This window comes from Ylistrum balloti, unplaced genomic scaffold (genome assembly GCF_031769215.1).
Source record: "Ylistrum balloti isolate Yb309-2 unplaced genomic scaffold, AGI_CSIRO_Ybal_v1 Utg370370, whole genome shotgun sequence".
Taxonomy (NCBI): Eukaryota; Metazoa; Mollusca; class Bivalvia; order Pectinida; family Pectinidae; genus Ylistrum; species Ylistrum balloti.
The window spans coordinates 2,454,616-2,468,773 of NW_026782260.1; the positions used below are offsets into that span (position 1 = coordinate 2,454,616).

The following is a 14,158-nucleotide window of genomic DNA, read 5'->3' on the forward strand; positions in this document are numbered from 1 at the left end:
CATGGATAACCTGATTATAACCAGGTTAGAAAATTAACTAACTTCCATGGTTAGTTATTAACATCGTATAACGTGTCCGGTGAAAAATAACTTCTATAAGGATACGTGGACCCTGTCTTTACGTAATGGTCTGACAAACAGCTAACATTTTACCGTGTAACTCGGCTAGTACTGACCAGGACAACTTTAATCCGGGGTGATCACATACTGAATTAAATTACATCTCAGTATAATGGTTTTTAATTTTCCATCAGTGTGAACAAGCAAATCACGATATTACTTTTTGGACAGTTAAAAAGCCTGCAACAATTTAATTCTTTCACGGAAGATGCACACTCCACTAACCATTTACCTCAGCTTACCATTAATAACGACTGACTTTTACTGACCATTGATAACGATGACCTTAACTTACCATTAAAACCGATTAACTCCATTTACCATAAACACAGGTTACATGTATCTCAATTTACCATTAACACCGATTACCTCAACTTAACAAAAATACCGATAACCTCCACTTTCCCTCGATATCACTTTTCCAAACATCAAAATCTGACAATCGTTTACTCTCGATATTATTTTCCTAACACATCTGACAATCGTTTAACCTCGATATTATTTTCCTAACACAAATATTCTGACAATCGTTTAACCTCGATATTATTTTCCTAACACAAATATTCTGACAATCGTTTAACCTCGATATTATTTTCCAAACACAAATATTCTGACCATCGTTTACTCTCGATATTATTTTCCAAACACAAATATTCTGACCACCGTTTAACCTCGATATTATTTTCCTATCATATAAGCTTACTATCGTTTACTCTCGATATTATTTTCCAAACACAAATATTCTGACCACCGTTTAACCTCGATATTATTTTCCTATCATATAAGCTTACTATCGTTTACTCTCGATATTGTTTTCCTAACACAAATAATCTGACCACCGTTTACTCTCGATATTGTTTTCCTGACACAAATATTCTGACAACCGTTTACTCTCGTTATTATTTTTCCAAACACAAATAAGCTTACTAGCGTTTGCTCTCGATACTATTTTCCTAACACAAATAATATGACCACCGTTTACTCTCGATATTGTTTTCCTAACACAAATAATATGACCACCGTTTACTCTCGATATTGTTTTCCTGACACAAATAATCTGACCACCGTTTACTCTCGATATTGTTTTCCTGACACAAATATTCTGACAACCGTTTACTCTCGTTATTATTTTTCCAAACACAAATAAGCTTACTAGCGTTTACTCTCGATATTATTTTTCCAAACACCAATAAATTTTACTATTAAATACCCTGAATATCACAATATCTATTAACACTAGCGATACAACATTGGTTACACGACCAGGAATGTCGTCAAAATGATTTTTCCAGACATCACGAGACATTCATACTTACCCAAAGTAACCATAGGCAGATGTTAGTCCTAATAGAAACACAAGCAATGTCCAGTATTGAATCGTCGGTAATCGCATGATTTCTTTGAGGGCTGCCTAGTCATGACGCTGGATCAGTATAAACATGCCTTCGGACACTTTAGAGGAGAAGTAATCCACGACACACACTGGAGAACAAATTCCAAGACAAATAATGATATCCGACAAATTTAAAAACACATGTTGCGTCGTTTTCTTATCCATGAACCATAGTTATTGTCGCTGATTGGACGGACACGTCGGGATGTTTAACTGTTGCGGAGACTAGGTCACCTGTAACAAGAAATGACTTAGTATTTGGTAACGTTGGTTACAAGTCCTTGCTGGTTTTCTTAATAATAGTCTTATGTCACACGTAGAAATCTACCAGAAGCATGTGGTGTTATGTGTGTGTACTAGCTGGGCCTAGTCTGTGCCGCGTCCAACCTTCATAACTTTCCTTCTATCGGAACAGAAATGTATGTACAGATGAATCAAATTTGATTAAATCAGATGTTACGGTGTTACATTTTCAGAACAGATGGTTTCCCTAACGATGACATTGGGAAGGAGGGTAGTGACGTGCGCCGTACCGAGGTACCGCTCTGTAGCCAGTCTGGTCCCCACAGTGAGGAACACTACCGCGGCAGGTAGTATATACCGCTCTGGCCGGAGACTTATAGGTCAGATCTCACGCACACGAGCAGATAAAGGGACCGTCCTCTACACTTACATAGTGGGTGTGGGTCATACCACAGGGCACGGGCAGTTCAGTATAGCGGTAGTTTTACTAACTCTGTACAGGTCGACATCGTTTCTGGAAAACATACCAATATTATATGTGTATACTGAGACTGGAAATATTTCTCCAAGGTACGTTTGCTCAAGTTATTCGTGGGATCGGTCGACACGACGGATCGAAGTTCTGTTTGTATTACCTTTAACATACGAGATTTTACACATTCTACTTTTATCTTATATAACGTCTATCGACGACGCCGTAGAACACAACATGTGTCATCGATAGTCTTTATAACAAGTCTATAATAAATGAAAATTCTACACGGCTTGGTTCTTCTTTAAATATATAGTACATCAAAAATTTTAAATGATGGCGTGTCTGAAAACGCTGAATTTTCACTAACATTATATTTTGTGTATCATAAACATGATGATTTGTTTAACTATGTCAAGTGTAAGGTGAAATTTGTGTACAGATTAAGTATTCATAAGTTAGATATAATAATAAGATATTGCAATAATACTATTTAACATCTATCTGTATCCCTGTATGATAATCACCAAATTTTAGAGATTCAATGTTTACTGTTAAAAATATGTTTACTTTGAAAAGTTTGAGATTTTGGTTTCGGTGTAGAATGCTACTGAAAAAATGTGAGATTTGCTTACGTTTGCATAAATTTAATGTTATATACCGTATTGTGCCTCGGAATAGATTAAAAATGGTTTGTTATCAACGACAGACCCGATTTACGTCTATAGTCATAGAATTTGTTCTGGGAAATCTGCATTATCTGACTTTCCTAATCTAAATGAAAACAAACACGGTGAAAAGGCGATGGTGGGGTCATAGGTCAGTCATGGTGTAGAAAATTTTGAAAAAATGATAAATGAATATTTGATTATAATTTTACAATATTTTTTATCAAAAGATAAATATACACTATTGTTAATAGATATCATTGATGAGGAAGGGCGTGAAAGGGAATACAGAGTTTGGACAAAGCCACGAGAATAATACTACTGGATTTAAACGATATTATTCTATAAATCTGATTGGCCTCCTTATCCTTATCAAATATCCTGTATCAACGCATCACAGAGACCCAACGATATGATAACATTTTCAAATTCGATCACTTACAGAAGAATTGAAATTGATAATTGGTAGGATAAGGTATATAAATTTGTTTCATTTATCATAATTCTCCCACAACGCTGTTTCTGATCGGGAATGTAACATGACCGACATTAATCGACAGAAGTATCCAACTAATCAGCATTATACATGATTAAACAAAAAGAAATGAGAGAGAAGGTTATCACCAAGTTTGATCCAAATTATAACCTGTCTTCACTAAACATGCAAAAATTATTATTATTATCGGCTAGCCTCTCATAGGTCCTGATGAAAACAGAATTGTAGATTGTACAAAAAACCAGATAAGCGTTTTACATTACAGTTTAGAATAAGATACGGTTGACAGTCGCCAGAACACTGACGTTCGTCGGTGAGACGATACCCGGACACGGGAGGAGTCACGGAGACGGAAAACCTGTCAATCAATCAATTAATCAATCGATCAATCAATCAACCAATCAATCAATCAATCAATCAATCGATACAGTAAAGCCAAATTACGATGAAGTAGATTGCACCATTTAACTGTATCGTCATTCTAAGACTCATCAGTGATGTTAAAAGCTTAAAAGATACGTCTTGTATTGTCAAGTTAACACGGATATTTATCTGTTTTAATATCATATTAATTAAAAAAAGACGTATTTTTTCCGTGACCAGTGATACACAAAATATTTAAGAAACTTGATAATATAAAGAAATATTTTGTACTCATTAAATGATTGTGTTGCTTTAATATCTCGTCATATTTTTGAATGATAAGCATGTGCATGCAATCCTTAGCAACGAAGTGTCTCGCCACGTGAAGTAGCCTTGGGCACGAAGTTCTCGTTCACCGGCGCGACACGCCCAATTGGTTATGCACCTATGAACTCTCATATCGTCATCGATAGCCTTTTTCCTGAACTGCAAAGTTAAATGATATTCTTTTATTTACAGGGGAGTTTTCATGTGTATGAAATTGTTTTCATTTAAAATAAATTCCTTCACAGATATTTTAATGAACAGAGATCTTTAAGTTGTGACCAGTACAAACTGCAACCATTGTGAAAACCACGTTTTATTTCATCGTTGTGCTTGACGTCTATAAATTAGTTACGGCAGTTGGAAGACTGCCATCGGAACACTAGGATGAAATTAACGTCACTATTTCTGAAAAAAATACATTCTTGTGATTGTTATTTTTTATATTAGAAAAGTCTACAAATTAAAGCTAACCATTGTAGTTATAAGATATATATATATAGACATATACATTAATATGCTTGTGAAGAGAGACGAGCAATGAAGATATAACGAATGTCTCTCCTAAATACATTGCCCTTTAGGGGATTTCCTTGAATTATTAATGTTCACGAATGTTAATTCTCATGATAACTGGAAATCGCGATGGTCTTTCCGTGTGACCCAAACATGAATACGTTACGACAGATTTCATCATCGATATATATATATATATATACCAGTCATCAACTGATCGACAAATTAACCCTATTTCATCACTGTTATCAATTCTATTTCCAAGTCAGCAGGGAGTGACTATGAGAATTTCCAATATGACAATCACTGGGCGGTGCTTCAACAAGACGTGCCTAACACTTTTCCGTAATATCCACACCGCTGTGTTTTACATCTGATCAGCCTGGATACACCTCGACATCCCCTCTTTTCATCCCCTGACCATTAAACCATATTCTACCGCTGACCATTCACTCTGTGACCTATATCTACACAAAAATATCACAGACGATATAAAAAAAATTAAAAAAGGTAAGTATGTTCATGTGGAATTTTGCTTTCCAGCCGAATGTAGTGTCTAACGCTTAATCACAGACAGTATCTCTACATTCAAAAGTATGACATACATTTATTTGAAGTGTTCCATGAAAATGAATGTTTTTGTTTCTAGTGAAGAAAATGCGAGTTATTTAAAACAAAATTAAGAGTTTATGTAATTCTATCGAGAGAACGAGATGACTTTCTTCATTACTCTAACAATGATGTATTGTTCCCCAATTAAGCTATGACACTTCTACAAAAGACGATATTTCCCGTCATCCACCGAAGGCAAGTTTTAACGACTTAAAGCGGAGATGTGACAAGTTTAACTAGCTAAATTCACTGAAACATACAACTCGACAATGAATTTGATTATTCCGCCGGCTTTTCATGGATGACGTTTCAACTTTATTTTACCGTAACAAAAATACATGTTAACAGAAACAATTAAGAAACATGCAAATCATTTTAGGAAATAAAATGGTAGTGGTCAGTTTTCTAAATTTCTATATATAGCATCGCTATATAACAGTGTGCTTGTCGGCTCACGAACATGCATTTGTATTTGCCGTCCTGGTGGGTTTGACAACACCGTCAACAAGAATTAAATAAAATAAACACAACATGCACGATATTACACATTTTAAGTTTAACTTACCTATAACTTAATACAGGGCCTCCATTTCCAGGTAAAAACATGATCCTGTTACAGGTAACTTGATTGGTCTGGAAAGCAAATCGTGGTAGGTGTTAGGCTAACATAAACGGTATCCAGATGCTACAGTTTCCAAAGTCTTGGTTTTTACCGATCTTTATTAACTTCTGAGTATTGGTGTGTCCAAAGTAACACTTCTAACCATAGTGTTCGCCGATAGTAATTCAGCGAAGATCTGTAAAGTGAACCGTGACGTATCAGCGAGGCCTCCTGGGTGATGAGTACCCCGGGGGTGACTGGGAAACTGTGTAAAAACCTGGAAAAGGCCCCTCAATACATGTCTTCAGTGATGCATCAAAACAACTATTTAACGATATTTAAATTCTCAACCACACGTCTGACAGGAGCTGACCGAGGGATTTCTATCACTCAGAGCAGCAAGCTAAAGGATGTCACAGAAGGACACTATTTATCACGCTCTAAGAGATGTCCAGCCTCACGCCCCCGTCTTTATCTCAACGTGCACTTCTGGTTTATATGTTGGAGAAACAGTCGAATTCCACAATACAACAGCCAACCATTAATCAATTAGAAAGCTGGTAGGGCAACAGGACACTGGTGTGAGGTACGGGTTCAGTTACAATGTCGCCAAACTGTTGCCCTTCGCTTCAATTAAACAAATACCAGACGTGGCAATCGCGGTGTATTTTCGCCGATGACCCAGATTTAAACATTAGTTGGCTGTGATTTTGTTTAGAAGATCGAGTGTTAATTGAATTCTATTTGGCCTTTATAAACAATGAAACGCGTGGAAAAAATTTATAATGAATTAAAAAAAACATTGTTGTCAATTTTATCCGTGAAGCCGACGCTGCAAGATGTCATAAATAGACATGATGACACCAAGAAATGACGTCACTGATAGAGGTACCCCAATGAGGGGCCATTGGCCCTCACGTCGCCAGAACACTGCCGTTCGTCGTTGAGAAGATATCCGGACACGAGAGGAGTCATGGAGACGGAAAACCTGTCAACCAACCAACGGGACTATTGGTCTCCCTGATTGTGTTATACATTATGTGTGGGTAAATATGTTAAGTCTGAAGTCTGGAGAAAAAAATCTAATTCGAAAGATTCTGTAACAAAACAATATCATAAACCACAACAGATGCAATAGAATACGGTATAGACACATGGTGAAATATACCACAGTATAGACACATGGAGAAATATACCACAGTATAGACACATAGTGAAATATAGCACAGTATAGACACATGGTGAAATAAACCACAGTATAGACACATGGAGAAATATACCACAGTATAGACACATGGTGAAATAAACCACAGTATAGACACATGGTGAAATATACCACAGTATAGACACATGGTGAAATATACCACAGTATAGACACATGGTGAAATATACCACAGTATAGACACATGGTGAAATATACCACAGTATAGACACATGGTGAAATATACCACAGTATAGACACATGGTGAAATATACCACAGTATAGACACATGGTGAAATATACCACAGCATAGACACACGGCAAAATATGACAAAATATAGACACATAGTGAAATATACCACAGTATAGACACATGGTGAAATATACCACAGTATAGACACATGGTGAAATATACCACAGTATAGACACATAGTGAAATATACCACAGTATATACACATGGTGGAATATACCACAGTATAGACACATGGTGAAATATACCACATTATAGACACACGGCAAAATATACCACAGTATAAACACATGGTGAAATATACCACAGTACAGACACATGGTGGGATATACCACAGTATAGACACATGGTGGAATATACCACAGTATAGACACATGGTGAAATATACCACAGTATAGACACATGGTGGGATATACCACAGCATAGACACATGGTGGGATATACCACAGTATAGAAACATGGTGGAATATACCACAGTATAGACACATGGTGAAATATACAACAGTATAGACACATGGTGAAATATACCACAGTTTAGACACATCGCAAATTATACCACAGTATAGACACGTGGTGGGATATACCACAGTATAGACACATGGTGAAATATACCACAGTATAGACACATAGTGAAATATACAATAGTATAGACACATGGTGAAATATACCACAGTATAGACACCTGGCGAAATATACAACAATATAGACACATGGCAAAATATACCACAGTACAGACACATGGTGAAATATATCTTGGTATAGATACACGGCAAAATGTACCACAGCATCAACAAATTAACACACCAAAAAACATTAAACGTAGCATTACCAAACGTTATCATTTACCTCAACATTAACTCCTAAATATACCACAACATTAATACCAAATCATATCAGTAGCAACACACGGGGACATAATCTAACACAGCATCAACACACGTGGACATAAACTCGCAAAACATCAACACACGGGGACATAAACTAACACAGCATCAACACACGTGGACATAAACTCGCAAAACATATTATAGCAGTGGAACATATATGAACAAAAAACACAGAAAAAGAAAAAGAAAAACATGCCAAAAATCACATTTCAAACTCAAACTCGATTATTTTTATTTCGTAATTGTTGGTAAATCCAATTAATTAATGTCACGTTTCCAAACTGAGAACAACGGAATCACCATCGTCAAGCACATCAATTTATGTCGTACAAGGAAATCGAATATTTCCCATTCCACCATAAAACTTCTCAATATCAAATCTCCATCAACTTGTATCTCTTGAAACCCCATGTTGTGAGTTTATCCATCAGCTGTCGACGCCTTGCACACGAAGAAACGTGATATTGAGAACAAGCCATTGAAAATCGAATTCCTAAACGGCAAAGTAAACGGGAAACAAAATACCTACATATGGGACAAAGACGAGGCTTGGAGTTCTGTTCATATGCAACGTATGGTACCAGTTAGAATGTTGCCCAAAAAATTCGTTAAATAGTCGGAATACCGGCAGTGTTCCCGACAGTTTTTCTGAATATTGTACGATATTTTGACATCATTTACAAATACAGGACATGTTTCTATCAGAAATGGAAGGTGTTAAAGTTATTCAGACATGAGATGGGTGATGAGCACTTACATAAGGCAAGTATATGTAAGTGTATATATTCCAAGGATGGACACACCTGATACCTCGTGGACCTCACACAGAACACCTATCAACGCACGCACGGGAACTTACTGCACAGGTTATACCACGCGCACGTGAGCAACTTCTATTAAATATCATAACGGTTCCTGACCTCGTTTAAATGCTCCAATCACAGAAATCAGTTCTGGTTTTTGTTCTTTTGCTGGTCTTTATCATTTATTCAATACTTGAACATTACATTTATATCAACTCTTATACCAGATGGTTTTATTTATAATTATACATAACTCTTTATCGAACACGAGTATTAAGTATAAGCAGCACGTGCAGGTTCAACATGGATGCCCTTGGTTAAGAGTTTTCAAACCTGGATTCCCCATAAGAAAATTTGTCTACAACTCCTCACACTTCTGAAGTTGAAAATGTTGGCCTTGCATCGAAACGGAGCGTTATGTATCAAAGATGTTCATATGTTGATATCTAAATTTGCAATGTAAAGCCGATGTATAAGTTACACAGGAAGATCTGTGATTTTATGATACCATAAATGCCTTCCGATCAATGACAACTAAGATTTTGAACATAAAATGATGACGATTCGGCATTAAAATGGTCGTTCTACTCGAGTGATTACACCCTCGATAAGTAATCTTTTAATTCACTATATCTGTGTTGCTTTCAAAGCTGTGTTATTCATAGCTAATATAATTGCCAAAAACAAGAGAGAGTTAAGTGCAAGGAATCTTGTGACGAAGCAATCATTGAATGCCAATAAAAATGGGTTTTTGGTTAGGTGTATGATAAGGACATGTGGACAGTAGATATAAATATGTGTGTGTGTATATATATATATAAGCTTTCAATAGATGTTCTTGAACCCGATAACCCCAGACTCGTTATCAGATATTTCATTTGTACTATAAATAGCATATATTTACAAGGCAGTATTACATATGACATGTACACATATGTACACTAGATGTAAATGATCTTACAGGTGTGTTCATTTCAAATGAGATTCCACGAAACAAATCTCAGAGCCTTAGCGAGCAAAAATTTGAACTTCGGCACAAGTTACATGAAATATTGTATAAAATGAAAACCAATTGTAAGATATACATTTTGTCGACATTGACATGAGTAAAAGTCAAAATCGGAAAAATATTATCAAACTGAGCCAGCCATAATATCGCGCAAGTTTCAATTTATCCAGTAATTTTCAATAAGGTGAAAGTAACCCGCGCCCTCAAGGCCGTGATCCAACCCAAGTGCACGCCATTTTGGTTTCCCAATCCTGGAATGTTCGAGGGAGAAAGGAGGGACATCTTACTACTAAAACAACAAAGAAAATAGCAACAGAATCTTAATTCAAACTGAAATTCGACGAAGCTACGGTAAAATTTAAAAACAAATACAATTTTAATAACACCAAGCATTCCGGAAGGGAAAACGTCTTCTGCTTCATCGACGAAATCCACCATGAAAATTTTGTTCAAGCCAAGTAAGTAATGTCACGTTCTCAAATGAGTACAAGGTAAACAACAGAACCACTAGGCACACTAACACTACACATTGCACAAGGAAATATAATATTTCCCAATGAGATCATGATGTCAATCAGAAACATCCTGAATAATCGTCCTAAGTCTGTACCTCTCGAAACCCTGTGTGGCGAGTTTGTCTTTCAGTTGCCGACATTCTGCATGATCAAAATTTGGAACAAATGACATGTTAACAATATAAGGATGCAATAATGTTTGTCATCCAGAACTTGAAAAATTACACCAGGGAAAAAATCATCCTGTTGATCATACAGACTGGGGGATATTGTCAATGTATCTATTATTATTTAAAGACAAGACATCATCGATGTATTCGTAAGTGAAGTTGAAGGACTTTGTAAGATCTTTTTGTAGCCTGTTTTGATAAGCTCTTGTATGAATCTAAACAGCATGCTGCGTTTTAATTCATTCGATGACAGGTACGGTTCAGAATATAAACGTGTACTTGACGTTGTTCTAAAATTAACAGATATATAGAAATTAACAAATTGATTGAATTTTTGGGATAGAGCACATCTCCACCGCTTGATTTTGACTTTTCTTTCCATTAAACTGTATTTCCCACAGTCGCCTCCGATGCTTCCAAATTTCGGCCCTTAGCATCACTGATGTGTCCTAAAAAGACGAAACAGCTGTATGATGTAGCATCACTGACGATACCTAGAAGGACGAAACAACTGTCTGATGTAGCATATGATGTAGCATCACTGATGAGTCCTAAAAGGACGAAACAGCTGTATGATATAGCATCACTGACGATACCTAGAAGGACGAAACAACTGTATGATGTAGCGTCACTGATGAATCCTAGAAGGACGAAACAACTGTATGATGTAGCGTCACTGATGAGTCCTAGAAGGACGAAACAACTGTATGATGTAGCGTCACTGACAAGTCCTAGAAGGACGAAAACAGCTGTATGATGTAGCGTCACTGATGAGTCCTAGAAGGACGAAACAGCTGTTTGATGTAACACAAACATTAAATATATTTGATATGTATTTGAACCAGAAAACCGGCCTAAGTATTAATCAATATACCCTAGGGTCAGTATGGGCGTGGTCGGTGTGCACAGACAATGAACAAGTTATGCTTCAGTTAGTGTTTTAATTGTGCTGTGACGTGCAGTACTTTTGTTCCAGAAAACGTAAATAAGTATGTCTGAAGAAACTGTCTCGTATTGTCTAGTCTCGGTAATTGGCAAAATGTGAGAAGAATTTAAAAATTACGCCAAACTCTAAAATAATCAACAACAACATAGTATGGCGATATAAAGTTTGTACTCCTATGTCTTACAGCGAAAAAAAAACATTCCGAGTGTTTTTGTCCCTAAAAATGTTTTGTCGTTAACTTTTCTACATCCACAACTATTAAAAATATGCCAACTGGTGCGTCACATGAATAGTGTTAAATGTTACACAACAGCGACATTTAATATCCAAAAGTGCCATTAAACTCGTGACCTGACGTCATGGATACACGTGAGTGATGAACATATCGTAATCGTAGAACTGTTATTAATGTCGCACTTAGCTCCAATGACAGCTTGTATTAGTGTTAAACACAAACATAAGCCACCCTGGAGGTTCCCAGTGGCCTTCCAATTTCTTCCGTGCACTCTGTGACGTTTAGCCTCGCTTCCGATGTTATTCTTGTCATAATGAGTTATCTACCGTGATATAGAATTCCCAGAGACCGCATCCTTGTTGTGGCGAAAAATTATGGGCGGACGCCAATTAAAGTTTTCCACAATCTGTTGTAAATTACTTGTGGAAATATCTTTAAATATTAATTTTTCTCCGTTATGATGAAGTACTTTATAAATCTTTCACTTTTATCTGCCTGTGATACAGAAAACGTCTTCATGTGGCTCTACACCTGTATACAAAACCTTATTACTGATTGTGATGTGTTGAAGAAAACTCATTGTTATGTTTCATGTAACTAAAGAACAATATCACCAAAGGGACACATAGACATCAATGTTCCAGCACAGATTTCATCAAATATCATTAACACAAAATAGATTTTCTATACCGAGGTTATTCGCTAAGAGTCAAAGTTTATAATACACTTCAATCAGGTTCGAGATTTGTTCCGCGCCTTATCAAGAATTTTAGAAATACTATGTAGACCGTCATCTCGTGTACTCGATGTTCTGTATGTAATGATATGCGTGAATTGATGGCGGTTTCGCTAGGTGCAAGAACATCCCTTCAGCAATTTACGTGATGATAAATACAAGGTGTCCTAAATGGATATGCATAAGATAACTTAATTGATCCTTGATATCTTCTAAGTATTTAGATACATACCTGACTCCACTCTCCTCCATGTCCCTCTCTGCCATGTCTACCAAGTCCTCTCTTTTCCAGATGGTGTCCACTTCAATGTATCTTATTCCTTTACTATCAAAAAGTCGTCATCTAACACACAAGCACGTAACACAGTTTCAAAAGATGCACGTTGATGGAAAAGTTTTACGATCGTTTAACTGTGAAACTTATTGCTCGTTTGTCTACCCGTTGGTTCCCCTGTTGTATACCTTGTTCTCATTTGAGAACGTTACATTATTTATTTAGACTGATCAAGGTTTACATGGTGAGTGTCGTCGATGAAGTAGAAGATGCTTACTCTTCAGGAACACCTGGTTTTATTCTCATTGTACTTTTTCAGGAGTCTCCACGTAAATTTTTCTATTGTTCATATTTTGACAGCGTGTCATTGGATTTGAATTTTGATGATGCTTATATTGACATGTATATATTTTCTCGTTGTGTTTTTTTCCTCCATTCTCAGTACTTGTCCCAGTTATCTTCACATTCTACAATTACTGTGTCAGTGTTTGTCCGTCCTCTCTGCTTTCTCCTTGTTGTTGGCGCGATCTTGCCACCTCACTCTAAACTCCCTCTCAAAATTTGTATCATTCAGATGAAATTCTCGTTGCCAGATCATTTCTATCTCAAGTGTGATTCATAAAATTCGTTACTACTTTTTCAAAACGAAATATTCTTCGACGAAAGCTCTTCATAATCCTTCTATCAACGGAAACAAATGGAAGATCAATCATTCAAACCTAATTTCGGTTGAGAAAAATAGATAAGAAGAACGATTGACACGGAGAACGCTGAAAATGTACATCGGAAATAAACTTGTATGATGTTTTACAAATTACACTGTCCTGATGTGATGTTTTACAAATTACTCTGTCCTGATGTGATGTTTAACAAATTACTCTGTCCTGATGTGATGTTTAACAAATTACCCCGTCCTGATGTGATGTTTAACAAATCACCCCGTCCTGATGTGATGTTTTACAAATTACCCTGTCCTGATGTGATGTTTTACAAATAACCCCGCCCCGATGTCATGTTTTACAAATTACTCTGTCCTGATGTTATGTTTTACAAATTACCCCGCCCTGGTGTGATGCTTTACAAATCACCCAGTCCTGATGTGATGTTTTATAAATTACCCTGTCCTGATGTGATGTTTTACAAATTACCCTGTCCTGATGTGATGTTTAACAAATTACTCTGTCCTGATGTGATGTTTTACAAATTACCCCGCCCTGATGTCATGTTTTACAAATTACTCTGTCCTGATGTGATGTTTTACAAATTACCCCGCCCTGATGTGATGTTTTACAAATTACTCTGTCCTGATGTGATGTTTTACAA

The 14,158-nt window shown here is 36.5% G+C and overlaps 1 protein-coding gene across 2 annotated transcripts in view; it reads right to left on the minus strand.

Annotated features, from left to right (window-relative positions):
* The window catches only part of LOC132553989 (protein Wnt-9a-like), a 56,902-nt gene extending 55,093 nt beyond the window's left edge, over positions 1–1,809 (minus strand). For both annotated transcript variants that reach the window (XM_060218284.1, XM_060218283.1), the window contains exon 1: positions 1,437–1,809. In XM_060218284.1, coding sequence (XP_060074267.1) covers positions 1,437–1,513 — 77 coding nt within the window. In that variant the 5' untranslated portion in view covers positions 1,514–1,809. The remainder of the gene's footprint in view (positions 1–1,436) is intronic.
* Between the last annotated feature and the right edge of the window lie 12,349 nt (positions 1,810–14,158).